At 46.1% G+C, this 13,214-nt stretch overlaps 1 protein-coding gene across 3 annotated transcripts in view; it reads left to right on the top strand.

The window, feature by feature from the left end:
* The window catches only part of TOM1L2 (target of myb1 like 2 membrane trafficking protein), a 56,477-nt gene that overhangs the window by 35,729 nt on the left and 7,534 nt on the right, over positions 1-13,214 (top strand). Inside the window, exons 12-14 of one of the 3 annotated variants that reach the window (XM_040079474.1) lie at positions 1,550-1,625; positions 4,737-4,802; positions 12,289-12,348. In XM_040079474.1, the coding sequence (XP_039935408.1) occupies positions 1,550-1,625; positions 4,737-4,802; positions 12,289-12,348 (202 nt within the window). The remainder of the gene's footprint in view (positions 1-1,549; positions 1,626-4,736; positions 4,803-12,288; positions 12,349-13,214) is intronic. The other 2 variants (XM_040079475.1, XM_040079476.2) reach the window with 2 other exon arrangements.

The raw sequence follows: 13,214 nt of genomic DNA, 5'->3' as shown, positions 1-13,214 counted from the left end.
GGCTACCAGCAGTCAGAATATCATCAATATCTCGTCTCAAGCTAAGAAATGCTGTTAAATAGTTTAGCAAAAATTTAGAAAACTTGAGCCTACGAATATATTGGGCTCTATTATTTGCAGTTATCAATATTGGTACTGCCTCAGCTGTGGTATCAGTGCTGAGAAGAAATGCTCTAATGTAGAGGGATAAGCCACCACTGGAGATTTTGGGCTGGGAGCCTTAATGTACTGTTAGAAAGGAGATGCATTGCAGGAGAGATCTAATCGAGGTCCCTCTGTCTCTTGTGCTAAATGAAGCACAAAACTACTCTTCCCACACCGTATCTAATGGAACAAGGAGCACGGATCATCCATGATTTCACAAGGGAGGATTGCTCTGTCTTCCTTGGATTGTGCACTGCCTAAAAGGAACAGCAGGGAGGAGGAAAGGCATGAGTGTGACATGCCGTGGTGTGTAGGTGACAGCTCTGGGTGTGCGAGCTCTGGGTGCTGTGCTCACAGCTTGGGAGAAGCCAGCACGAGGAGGAGAGAGGGCTCCCCCTGCTCAGGCTCCTTCCAGGATTTATGGACACGTGTTTGTGTCTGCTGCAGCTCATGGTTCACCACTGTGCTCTCTGAGAGGCTGCTGCTGCCTCTGTCACCTGACTGCTACATGTCCCTTTTGCATTGCAATTCAAGAAGCTTTTAACAGCTCTGTAAATAGTGCATTTCTTTGTCTGCTTCACTGCAGTTGCATAATTTCATCTCTCTTCGAGTCTCGCTCTGCCTCTCTCCCCATGTGCACATCAAGGTCAGGCTTCCAGATGTCATCTCTAAGTCTTTGCTAAACATAATCTGCAATCAGGCCTCTTCTTACAGTCCCCACTTGCTCTTAGACCTTCTTAGGGTGCCTCATGACCTGTTTGCCTGCCTTTCATAATGCTGATCTTAGTCTCTTTGCTTCAAGGTGCTTTCCAAAACTGATGGGTGGCCTTTGTACAAAGCAAGCTCCTCTTCCTGGGGTACAAACAGTACCCTCCAAGTCTTGTTAAGAAAAAGAATGTGCTTTCTGGTTCCCAGAGGAGTAAATCAGGGTATCCAGAGTGTTGTTCTCCTCTGAGGAAAGGCTGGGAGAATTGGGATTGTTCAGCCTGTAAAAGAGAAGGGATTGGGGTGACCTAATTCCAGTACCTGAAGGGAGCCTACAGGAAAGATGAGGAGAGACTATTTACAAGGGTCTGGGGTGACAGGACAAAGGGACCTGGCTTCAAACTGAGAGAGCAGGGTTAGATTGAATATTGGGAAGAAATTCTTCCTTGTGAGGGTGGTAAAGCACAGGTTGCTAGAGAAGCTGTGGCTGCCCCATCCCGGGAAGCGTCCAAGGCCAGATTGGACAGAGTTTGGAGCAGCCTGGGATAATGGAAGGTGTCCCTGCCTATGACATAATTAAAAAATCATGAGATGATTTTTTAACATCCTTTCCAACCCAGGCCTTCCTGTGATTCCATGATTGCTTGTGGGTGATTGCTGGACTTTGTTTCTAGTTCTGTGGTTTGTTCTTTTCTTGCAGCGTGACGTACGAGGATCCACAGGCTGTCAAAGGACTGGCATCCGCCCTGGATGTTCGGAAACAGAACACGGGAGGGGTAGGTCACGGCTCTGGGCTTTATTATCCGTGTGGGATCCAAGCTGGAGGCGGCTGCTTTGACTGAGCTTCTCATTCTGTATTCCAGCAACGTGGTAGTAATGGCTATTTTGAAATTGATATCTGGGAGCGAGTACTTGCTCAGTAATGATCTTTAAAGAGATGCTGTACTCCAGTCTTAAAGACTTCAGAATCATAGTGGGTAAATTCTCCTGTGTCCTTGCAGCTTGTCTGGGGAGTCCAGCTCTTTGGCTGGAATCAGTGCTGAGAAGAATTTAATGGGGAATGTCCTGTGAACACTGATGTGCCTTGGCTTGTTTGGTTTTGCTTATGAAAGTCTTAAACTACTAGACTTTGCTCCAAGTGCATGGATACAACGAGGGAGAGGAATGATGCAGACTTTTACTGCTTCACATTCTTTGCACTAAATGCCCTCACTGGCAGCCTGTTCTGTCTGCCCAGGGCAGGCTCTTGCTCTCTTGTGTGGGCAGAAGAGCCCCATGTGCTGTCACCTCACGGCAGCTGGCACTTGAAACATGGGTGAGAGAGCTTGGGCAGCTTTGTCTGCATCCCTCGGTGAAGGCAGAAGTGAAGGAGCTTTCAGATCATCCCTCGACTCCTTTCTACCGCCCTGCTTTTTAAAACTGTGCTGCTCTTTTGTACGCAGCTGTGTGTAAGTTTTTAGAGGCAGGAGCAAGTTCAGAGCCTTTTCCAGTCCGATTTTGGGCTGTGATGACCACTAGGGAGCACGGCAGAGCCAGCGTAGCGTGGGAGAGCCAATGCAGTGTGCACATGCCTCTCAGCGGGGAGAATTGCCTCCCCATGCCTTGGCTGATCCCAGCCTGGATCTTTCATGACATGAAGTGGGAGTGCTCTGGGCAGCTGGCATGCCTGGCAGCTTGTGCTCCAAGCCAGGGAGAATTTATGTTGGGAGCCAGCTGGGGTCAGATCACAGCTGCCTGCCCGCCCGGGCCATCGTTCAGTGGGAGCAGGGCCTCAGCTCTTACAGAGCATCCCCCACCCCACAAATTACCTGCTTCTTCCTGTCCCTGTCCTGCAGGAAGGGTAATTTATAACCCAGGTCAGCCCCATGACCAGCTGGAGCTCAGCCCCACAAAAACTCAAGGCAGCAGCACTGAGGGAGAAGGGGAAGCATGAGGAGGCAGAGGCAGAAATATTCCTTCACAGGAATTCCTGAATCCAGTGTGACATCCCAAGCCCCTGGTATCACTGAGCTGTTACTGGCAGGACCTGGGGAAGGATTTGAGATTCTATTCTTTGTTCCTGGCTAACCAAATGCAAGAGGCTTGCATTTAGCTGGTCAAGGGGGCTGTATTCCCCCAGTGGCCTCAGGGGCATATCTTTATTTATTAACACTTTTGTTCCCAGCCCGTTCTGTGCGAGGCACCAGCACAACATGTCATTCACACCAGCACAGCTGCTGCTCTGCCCCTAGTGTTGTCAGTTCAAAGGGCTGTGGCTAAGCTCATCTTAGGGTCAAAGTTTTTTGGGGTAAATGCCTTATGAGTTATGGAACTTGGGGCTCTGAGATGTCAAGACTTTCAGCCTCTTTTCAAAGGTCCTGGAGACTGTATCATGTAATCAGAAGAGCTAGTTTTGAAATGCAGCCGCTCAGTAATTGGTAAACACTTTTTCTCAACTGTTGTGAGGTTTGTGGGTGTCTCTTCGTAAAGGAAATAAAAATTAAACTCTCCTAAAGTTACCAGCCCCAGCATGTGTCGCAAAAAACTGGCAGTGCTCCGTAAACGAAAAGACAGGCTTTAATTTGGGTAGAGCTAATTTAAGAACAGCTCTGGGGAGGAGCCAAAAGCTTTGCAACACATTCCTCACACGTGTCTCGTTCCAGCACAGTTGTCCAGTGGTAGAATTCAGCACATCCGACGTTTCTAATGTAGTCATTCTCGGAATGGTCTGCAGAGAGGAGGCTGATCACGTGGCATTAGCTGTCTTTTAATGTGATTTAGCAGCTGGAAACAAGATGAGCTAAAAATACACTGTTTTCTTAATATTGCTTTTCCATGTTGGGAATTGCTTTTGTTGCCACAGAGTTGTTGCGTGATCACAGCTGGGAGGAGAGGTGTCCAAGAAACAATTCTCTGGTGTTGCATAGAGAGTAGATTAAATTGGAATGATTTCCCCTCCACCTTTTTTTTTTTCCTCAGAAAATGAGACATAAAAGAGTGCAGCTGATTCTGCATTACCTGTGTTAATGGGGACTGGAGAGGTGCCCCGTGTGTGCAGGTGTCTGGGTGGATGCACATAACACACCAGTGGCTCTCTGCTGAGCTCACCCACTTCTGGGTCGGAGGCACTGCACTCCGCCCAGCCTGAGAAAGCCCCTCCAGAGCTGGAGATGCCTGTGCATCCTACCCTGGCTCAGGGAGGAGGTGCTGAAGGACACAAAACCATCTCAGAGTGTTTGTGGTGCTGTGCCATGCAGTCTGCAGCCTGCTCAGGGGAGCTGGATGCATCAGCAGTCCTTTAACCTCTGCGCTTTTCAAGAGGGGCAGTTTGAAAGGCTGCCAGGACACTGCAGCAAACTGCCCTGGCTTCCCCTCCACTCAACACCATCACAGAGCTGCTGTGCTGTCTGTGTGGGGCACAGTCTGTCTGCTGGGATCAAGGACATGAGCAGAGTGTGCTGCAACCCACAGCTTCAGAAACAAGGGGGACTCCACAGAGGGTGACTCGAGAGTTGCCAGTGCAGTCTCACTGAATGCAGAAGCTTGTACAGCCTCACTTTTCCTTCTTCTAAGAAGATGACAAGCATCAGCCTCGCTACTAGCCAGTGATTGGTTCATTTTATTATTATTTTTATTTTTAAGGACATCATGGAGGGAGTGCTAAAACGCTGTCAGCTGTCTGTAGGAAGTGCAGAGTTTTGGGTGAGGTCTGTCCCCCCTTGGACAGAGCTGACAGGCAGAGGGGGACACAGCTGCTGCCAGAAGTTACTGTAGGCAACTCTGTGTGTGTGTCTGTGTGTGTGTGTGTGTTTGTGTGTGTGTCTGTGAAGTTTTTAACTGTTTTATTACTTTATCACGGGTTGTTGCTGTGGTTTCTCTCTTTATGGACCTTTCTGTTCCCAACGCAGAGGAGAGGTAAAGGTGGGAACTCAGACATGGAGCCCATAGACAAGTGGCTAATTACACAAGGAATGGTGAGGACTTCACCAGTGAAGCGATTCCTACTGTCCACCCCAGTCCCTGACCCAGAATAACCATCCTCTGTTCACCTCTCGTCCTGCCCTATTGAACCGCTTGAAATCGGACAGTACAAGGAGTTTATTTCCCACCTACATCATGACCTGGGGCAAAGGGAAAGATTTGCACCAATTTCTGGTTTGTCCAGCACAAAGACCTGTAAACAACCGAATCATTTGTAGGATCCCACATCACTTTCAGAAGAGGCCTGGGGATCCAACTGGTTCCTTCTACTGTCTTGATTTATTTATGCAGTATCCACTTTTCGAGGGATAAACACAAGTCTCATGGATCTTATTCATAAAGAAGACGCTTGCTATCTGTCTTTAAAGCAGCTTTTTTCTGATAGTGCTTAGCTTCACTGTCTGGAATAAACATGGGGAAGTTGTAGGATCATATGCAGTCGAATTGAGTAGTGTAGGGATCATTCTTTATGCAAGGAAGGGAATGGGAGAACTGCTGCCCAGGTTGACATCTTCAACCCCACTGGCATTAGGAATCAGACTCCAAAAGGTACAATTGTGTTTTTAGCTTTAAGGATTTAATTCCTGTGTCTGGCGATGCCAGTGCCTTGATAAAATCAGGCTTCTGAAGATCACTGAACCTGTGCACATTCTGACCTTGTTTGAAGTTGTCCTTCATCAATGTGCTTGCAGAGAGAAGTTCAAAGCCTGCTTTAGGTGCAGAAGCCAGAGGAAGGGAAAAACAGCCTCAGCAATGCCTAAAAGCCAAGTTCTAAGACCATTTTTTTGGACAGTGTAATCCAGCATTTTAAGTGTTTGAGACTAGTACCAATAATGTGACCTAACTGTAGAAAATCCTCCCGAGACAGCCGTGGCTGCAGCCGAGTTCAGAGAGGTGCAGGGAGGATTCCCTTTGCTCTGGGGTGAGCTGGCAGTGCAGCATGTGGGGCTGGGCACAGGGAGCCCGTGGAGCAGGGATGTCTCACTTCCAGACTGAGCTGCCCCGTGCTTAAAAAAGAGAAACATCCCAGGAAGTTTAAAGTTCATAAAATCCAGAGTGTGCAGGATCTACTCTGTGAAACATTTGCATTTATTCTGCAGGATTTAGGGCTAGTCCAGATTATTTCTCAGGGCCAGTTTGGAAATTTGGCAGTTGTTTGCATGGCTGTTGCACACACAGCGATGGGACAGGGGTTGTATCTGCCTGCCCAAAAGCAGCTCCATGCCTGCTCACACACGTGGATAAGCCCACTGTGGGTCCCTGAGAGCCAGAGTGTCATTTTGGTGCTGTCAGACACCCACAGCTCACAAGGTGAGAGTGAAAAGCTGTAAAATGAGCAGCAGTATCAGCTTTGCCTCTGATACTGTTGACTGTGGCTCACAGAGGCTCTCGCTGTTCGGTGGCTCTGTTGCAGCCAGGGATGCGCTGTGCCACTGTTAGATGTTCATCCATAATGAATAATCCAGTGATTGAGTTAGTTCCTCTTCTTTGCCTTTCCACTGTTTACAAGAGCGGGGAAGCATGAAATCAGCACCCCTGCTGTTCACACCACTCACACCACTGCTTTATTAAAAAAGCAAACAGCGTATTCCTTCATTGGCTTGTGGTTATTCAGTCTGGAAAAAGGATACTGCAGCATTCATGGAGGCATATGGATTTGGGGAGGGAAGGGGGCTGGCTGTCCAACCAGTCACTGCTCTTACAAACCTGTCACCTTGTTTGTATGCTAAATACAAGAGAGAAATACCTAAAATAAAACTAAACTAATCCTTAACTCCGTTTCTCTCTTAACTGGCTGTAGTTCTTAACAGTATTTATTAATATGACCTGTAGCATTTACAATGCCAGTGGATAACTAGAATCCCAGGTATGAACTTGATGTGCCCACTCTGTGGGGTACTTTTTGTACTTTGATGAGTAGGAAAGGAGTGAGCTGACACTGCTGTTCCCTGTGCCTGTACAACACTGAGACCACTCGAAAGGAATTCTCCACCTGCCAGAGTGGTTCTCATATCCCTCACAATCTGACATTTTTCTGCACAGTGATACATTTTAGCTTTGGGTGAGTCCTTCCCGCTCCATTTCTCTGCTTCCCAGTTCACCACACACCTTTGCAGTCTCTGGCTCTCCTCTCCCAGTGAATTTGGCAGTGTTGTTCTTGTTTCCAGTGAATCTGTGGCTCAGTTCTGCCATCAAGATGATGCCAGAACCATGCAGACAGACACAAGCCACACTTTTATCCATCCCAGCTCTACCTACAGAACTAAAATAGACAAAATGATATTTCTGGATTTTATATGACTGAGGGATGGGAGGTAAGCTGCTGTTGCAGTGACAGATCTGTCTGCAGTGTGAGGTCAGGGTTTTGCCAAGCAGGTCTCACAACGGGATTCATATCAGCAGCAGTTTGGCACAGACCTTACCACAGAGTCATATTTTAGTTCAGGTAGTCTCAGTTCCCTTCTCAGGAGATTGGACAGCTACTGAGATTTGCATTAATATATTCCTTTCTTAGAATAATCTGTCAACCCACTCAAATGCCAAATGGGTTATTTGTTATGAAAGTGAGAAGTAGGTGTTGCTTAAGCCACCGTGTCAGGACATTAATTGGGACAGTGGCAGGGGAAGGATGAAACTGAACCAGAATTCACAGGAAGTGACATGAACACCACTCAGCATTCCATCTTGATTGCCAGCAGCATGCCTAGCTAGAGAGGAGAGCCCTCTTTGCAGGGAAGATAGGTGAGCAAAGATTAAGTGAAACCTCTGTTAATTAGTAACCAAGTGGGATGCCGCTATGTGCCTTCAAGAGAGAGATAGGATCTGAGATGTGGAAATGACTTGGGTAACGTGAGACTGTTGAATAACATCATCTTCTTGGAGACTGAAGTGCTTGAGCTGTGGATAAGCCCAAAAGCAGGCACGTGAAGATCTCATTTCTCCCGTGTGGTGGGACCCCTCTCCCTGTTGAAGGCAAGCAGGTTCTCTCCCTTCCCCGAAGACCACGGGGGTCTCCTTTCCCAGCCCTGGTGTTTTCCAGAGCAAGGACAACCCAATCCCCCGTGCCAGTGAGGGCTGGCACTGTCTGGACAGGTCAGATCCAGGTGGGCTGGCTGTTGTACGGGCACACCAGGCTCTGCTGGGGACCGCGCTGCACCCCGGCTCCCACCGTGCGATGCCCAAACGCGGTTACGAGTAACCAAGGAGTTAATTCAATCCTCACACCTTCTAATATTGAGGCCAAGCAGCTATTTCAAGATCACAACAGCTTTAAATAGATGGTAAGGCTGTAGTAGTAAGCTGGAGTAGCCTGTTAGTGTGCTCCTAGTGCTGCTGTAGGGGTGACAGGGCTTTACTACCGCTAACCAACGAGGGGGAGTGAGCAGCAACTAACCAAGAACTGGTGTCAGCTTTGTTAAACGTCTAGGAAGAAGTGGAATTAACTAAGCTATTACAAGGCAGTAGTCTAGCAACAATTAGCATAAACCTTGTTAAACATTTTAAGAACATTAATGAGCTCACCTAGAGACCTGAATTGTCATTTCATACCTGCTTCTTTTCCAGTGGGATCATTTTTAATAGAAATAAAATGTGATAATAATAACCTCAAACTGTCTTTTTAAGGGTAGAATATTGGATTTGATGACTTCTGAGGAAATATATTGGCAATACTTTTTGGCTTTTGATTGCTAGTGAGAGCATCAACACAATCTAACTTAGATAAGTAAGAACTTGAATTCCAGGTTTCTGTGGGTTTTGTGGGATTGAACACTCACTTTTGTTCTCCCAGCCCTCCTTTTCCATTTCCCTTTCAGGACTGTTGTGATGATCCCATTTGTAGGATTTTCCAAAGACTAAATAAAAAAGGAATTTAAATTATCAGCCCAACTTTTAATTAAAGCCAGTTACTTAAAGTACCCAAAAATATTTTGTGACTTAATTTTCATTTACTTTAAGTATACACTTAAAAAAAAAAATAAAAAATCACAATATCTTTATCCAAACAGCTCTTACAGCCCACACTGACTATCTGGGGAGCTCTCTTGAGAGCTTCCCTGGACCATGGAAGTTTGCATAATCAAAATATCAACAAGACTGTGTCCCATTCCAGAGTTTTTTTCCACGTAGTCTGTGGCTGCCACTGCTGCTTGTTCCCAGAAACTGTTGTCTTTTTTTTTTTTAATGTGTAAACTAGTAAATTTATTTTTACATTGGCTCTGTTGGAATTTAGGGATAAGTTATAACAAAATTCCCCTGCACATTTTTCAGTCAAGTACCCAACTGACTGGCAAAAACTGAGCCTCTCTGTATGGTCAGTTTAAAATGAAAAATAAATGTACAATGTTATCGTTAAAATAATTTAGAACTTCCAGTTGCTCTTTGAGAGTTTCCTCCCTCTTTATTCTCAAACAAATTAAACCTGACACACGTAACCCATGGTTTATGAGGAAACGGAGCTCAGAGTCTGAGGAAAGTAAACTGGAAGTTTGTGCATGGAAGGAGCAATAGATACAAACCCTCAGCACTTCAGTGGTTGTGCTGGGAGACAGGGGAAGCTTTTTAAAAGGTCAGTGCTGAATAGCAAATGGCTGACACACTCAGATGTTTATCTTGCAGCTTTGTCTGCTCCTCTGCAAGAAGTGCTCTTGCACTTCTGAAGGCTTTGTTTGTTTGTTGTAAGTAGCTCTTGCTGAAAGTAGAATTCCTTTTTTTGCTTTTTTTTTCCTTTCTTTTTTTTAAAATTCTTACGAAACACCACAGCACAAACTCTTGTGCTGCTGAGCTGTTCTTCGAGGACTTCTGCAAATTCAGGAGTCCTGTGATTCTCAGGAACTCAGTACTTGATCAGTCATCTGTCGTGTTTGCAGGATAATCAGATTTGAGCTGCTGTTCCTGCTAACACAGGGACACAGTACTGCCACACTTTCTTGAACAGCTGCTCTTTTATTCATAATATAATAAAACTCTGGAATGGTTTGGGTTGGAATAAAAGATCATCTCATTCCAGCCCCCTGCCACAGGCAGGGACACCTTCCACTATCCCAGGTGGCTCCAAGCCCCACCCAACCTGGCCTGGAACACTTCCAGGGATGGGACAGACACAGCTTCTCTGGCAACCTCCCCACCCTCACAGGGAATAATCTCTTCTAATATCTGATCTAAATCCACGTTCTTTCAGCTTGAAGCCATTCCCCCTTGTCCTGTCACTCCAGGTCCTTATGCAAAATCCCTCTCCAGCTCTCTTGGAGCCCCCTGTGTTCCTGCAAATTTTATTCGCAGAAAAACAAAAATAAACCAGGCATTTTCCTCCTCCCTCCCATGCACTTGTTCTTACCCTTAGAGAAACATAAGCACCTTTCTGAGCTGCAAACCAGCCAACAGCTCAGAGGCTGCACCTTCCATGGTGTTACCTACTGCATGCAGGTTAAGCAACACGGGAGAGAGGCAGCAGTGCAACTTCTGCAGGAGGTGTTAGATTGCTGTAGGCTGAATAAACTCATTACTTTATATCTCTGAAGCCAATATTTTATAAAGCTGTTAAACCAAGGAGACAGTTTTACAAGATGCAACTTGTCCTTGGGAAGGAACGTGTTGGAAGGTGCTTGTGGCTGTGTGGGCCAGCTCACAGCAGCTTCAGCTCACACTGTGTGTGCATGGTTCAGGAAATCAGAAAGGGGCAGTTACCCGAAATCCAGCCCATTCCAGAGGAAACTGCACGATTCTATTTTCTGTTTGGGATCTTTATGAATTCTCTGGAAGCAAAATGGTACCTCTGACCCTGGGAACTGTCACTTTGTCCAGCAGCCTCTCAAGTCAGAGCCCAGCCACCTTCCTGGTGCTGCTCTGTGAGGGAGATGCTTTGGATTGAGTTCTGGATTTCCAGTTCTTTGGCACAACCAACCCACTTTAGCACACCTCACCTCAAGCAAGGGCTTAGCTGGCCTCCTCAGTACAAAGGGCCACTTGATTCTGTGAGAAAATTCCTGAGGAGCTTTGCTAAACAGCCTCAGCCTCTGATCCAGCATCTGTCCATCTTCCTCTGCTAAAAGTGCCCCAGAAAACTACATCTCCCAGGAAATGCATCTGCAGGGAATTTTCCAGCTCTTAGTGAACCACAGAGTCATTAAAGTTGGAGAAGACCTCCAAGACTATCAAGTCCAACCAATTAACCCATCACTGCCAAGGCCACAACTCAGCCATGTCCTGTAGCACCACATCCACAGGGATTTTTATCACTTCCAGGGTGGGTGATTCCTGTGAGAGGTGTCAGGCAAAGCTGTGGAGAACCCCTGACACCTTTTCTGCCTAGGAGAGTCGCTCCAACAGTGCCAGGTCTCCTCCCTGCCAGCCCTGCTGCTCAGCTGCTGTGCCCTGGCCTGGAACTCGCATGTCTGACATTGTTTTTCCAACTATTTTTCAGGTTGTCCTTACCAGATCTATTGTGGTGTTTTCCTGTTTACCTCGGCAGGCCTCTGTTGTATTTAAGCAGTGTAGTTAAGTCAGGAAATTCTACACCTAATACTCAGTAATTTCCCTTTGCTGACCCAGTTACCCTGAGCACTGCGTGAAATCGCTGCTTCTGCACTGCCTGTTGCAATCACACCAAGAACGTGAGCAGTTCCACTGCAGGGACAGAATCAAACCATCCGTGCCTGAGTGTTAAAGTGTCCCTGGAGCCTGAGCTGCCCTGCAGAGCCCTGCTGCAGCTCTGGGGCTGTGCTCTCCTCCCCTGCCCCGTCCTCCTCCTCCCTCACCTCTGAGGCTCCGCACTTTGCACTGGCACACGTTGGGCTCTGCTGCCGAGGGTCACCTTTGGCAGAGGAGTGGGATTTGGGAGCTGGGACAGTTTAGCTTTAAATCCTTGTGCCAAGGCTTGCCACAGCTCGGTGGTGTGGTGGGAGGAGGATCTGGGAGGAAGCATGACTGCACCCTGGGCTCTGACTTCTCCACCTGCAGGGAAAACCAAATTGTTTTCATAGGAGCGTTGTCTGAAGACTTTGTGCCCCTCTTTTTTCTAACCCTTCACTGTGGCTAATACCCATTAAAAAAAAAAAAACAAAAAAAAAAACCAACAAAAAGGTGTAAATTTAACATTTCAAAACCTAACTGATATCCAGTATTCTACCCTTAAAAGCATTTCACGATCAAGATTAGAATCATCAGTCCATCTTGATGGTTTTAATATGTGGTCGAGAAGTTACTCATCTTACGCTGGCACCCAGTCACGTCATTCCCCATAATCTTTCTCTTGTTTTTTTTTAGCCTTGTTGTTCATAATTTCCTTTCCAAGTTGTTTCTTTATTTGAAATGCCATTTATATTTTGTTGCCTTTTATTTTTTTTTTTCCAGCACATCTTACATCTTTGTTTTTGTTTTGTTTTTAATCTTATTTCTGGCGTTTTCCATCGCTCTGTGGCCATGATTGTGGATGTGTTTTGGTTTTTGCCTGCCTTGCTGTTCTCTCGCTGCACTCCCTAGATCCCTGTTGCACAGTCCTCTGTCATGGATGACATTGAGGAGTGGCTCAGTACCGACTTGGTGAGACTCTTTATATTTTCATTTTTCACTTGCACGGGTAACTTTCAATGCATTGCTGAGTTCCTGGACCTTCTCATAGCGGGAAGCAGTGAAACTTCCCAAGCAGAGAGTTTGGTTCCCTTTGGAGGGGATATCTAAGCAGGAGGAGTCAGGGTCGTGCTCAGCAATTCAATCAAAACACTTTTTTTCTGGGCTGTTTTATTTTCCCCTTCTCCATGTGAACATCACAGAACTTCACGTGTTCCAGAAAACGTGGGATTCTGATCCTCAAACAGGAAAGCATTAAATATGGGCTGATTTTTTCTGCACCAGACTTAAAGTTCATGTTTAAAGCTGCATTATTCAGACAGGATCTAAGTTCATGCTTATGTTGAGGCATGCTTTTAAGAGATGCTGGATCAGGGCTTAGATTCCTTTCAAATCAAGATGTCTTTGTTAAACTGGCAGGCAATCTTGACATGTTTCATAATAGTAGTAATAAAAATTTATAACAGTCTCTCTTCAATGTTTATAACTTTCTCCTAAATTATTATTGTCTGGTAATTATTAAACAAACAAACAGACAAACAAAAAGCAGAACTAAAAGTAGTTCTGCCTTCACCCTAAAGTTTGTTTTGCAGTAAAGCAGGAAACAACTAGTACACATTTATTCTGTTTTGGTTTTTTTTCAATGTAAGCATATGACTCAAATCAACCTAGTGCATTTTGGGGGGTGGGTTGTGTTCACACTGTTCTTTTAAATATGGTTTTAGTGAACTGAACTTGCAGTCATCATATCCCCAAGGATCATCTCCTCCCATTCTTCCAGCTTCAGGCAGAAAACTCCCAACTCCTTAGGGTCTCCCCCAGCCCCTTGGTGCTGCCAG

Source organism: Hirundo rustica, chromosome 15 (genome assembly GCF_015227805.2).
Source record: "Hirundo rustica isolate bHirRus1 chromosome 15, bHirRus1.pri.v3, whole genome shotgun sequence".
NCBI lineage: Eukaryota > Metazoa > Chordata > Aves > Passeriformes > Hirundinidae > Hirundo > Hirundo rustica.
This window is presented reverse-complemented; position numbering and strand designations above follow the sequence as displayed.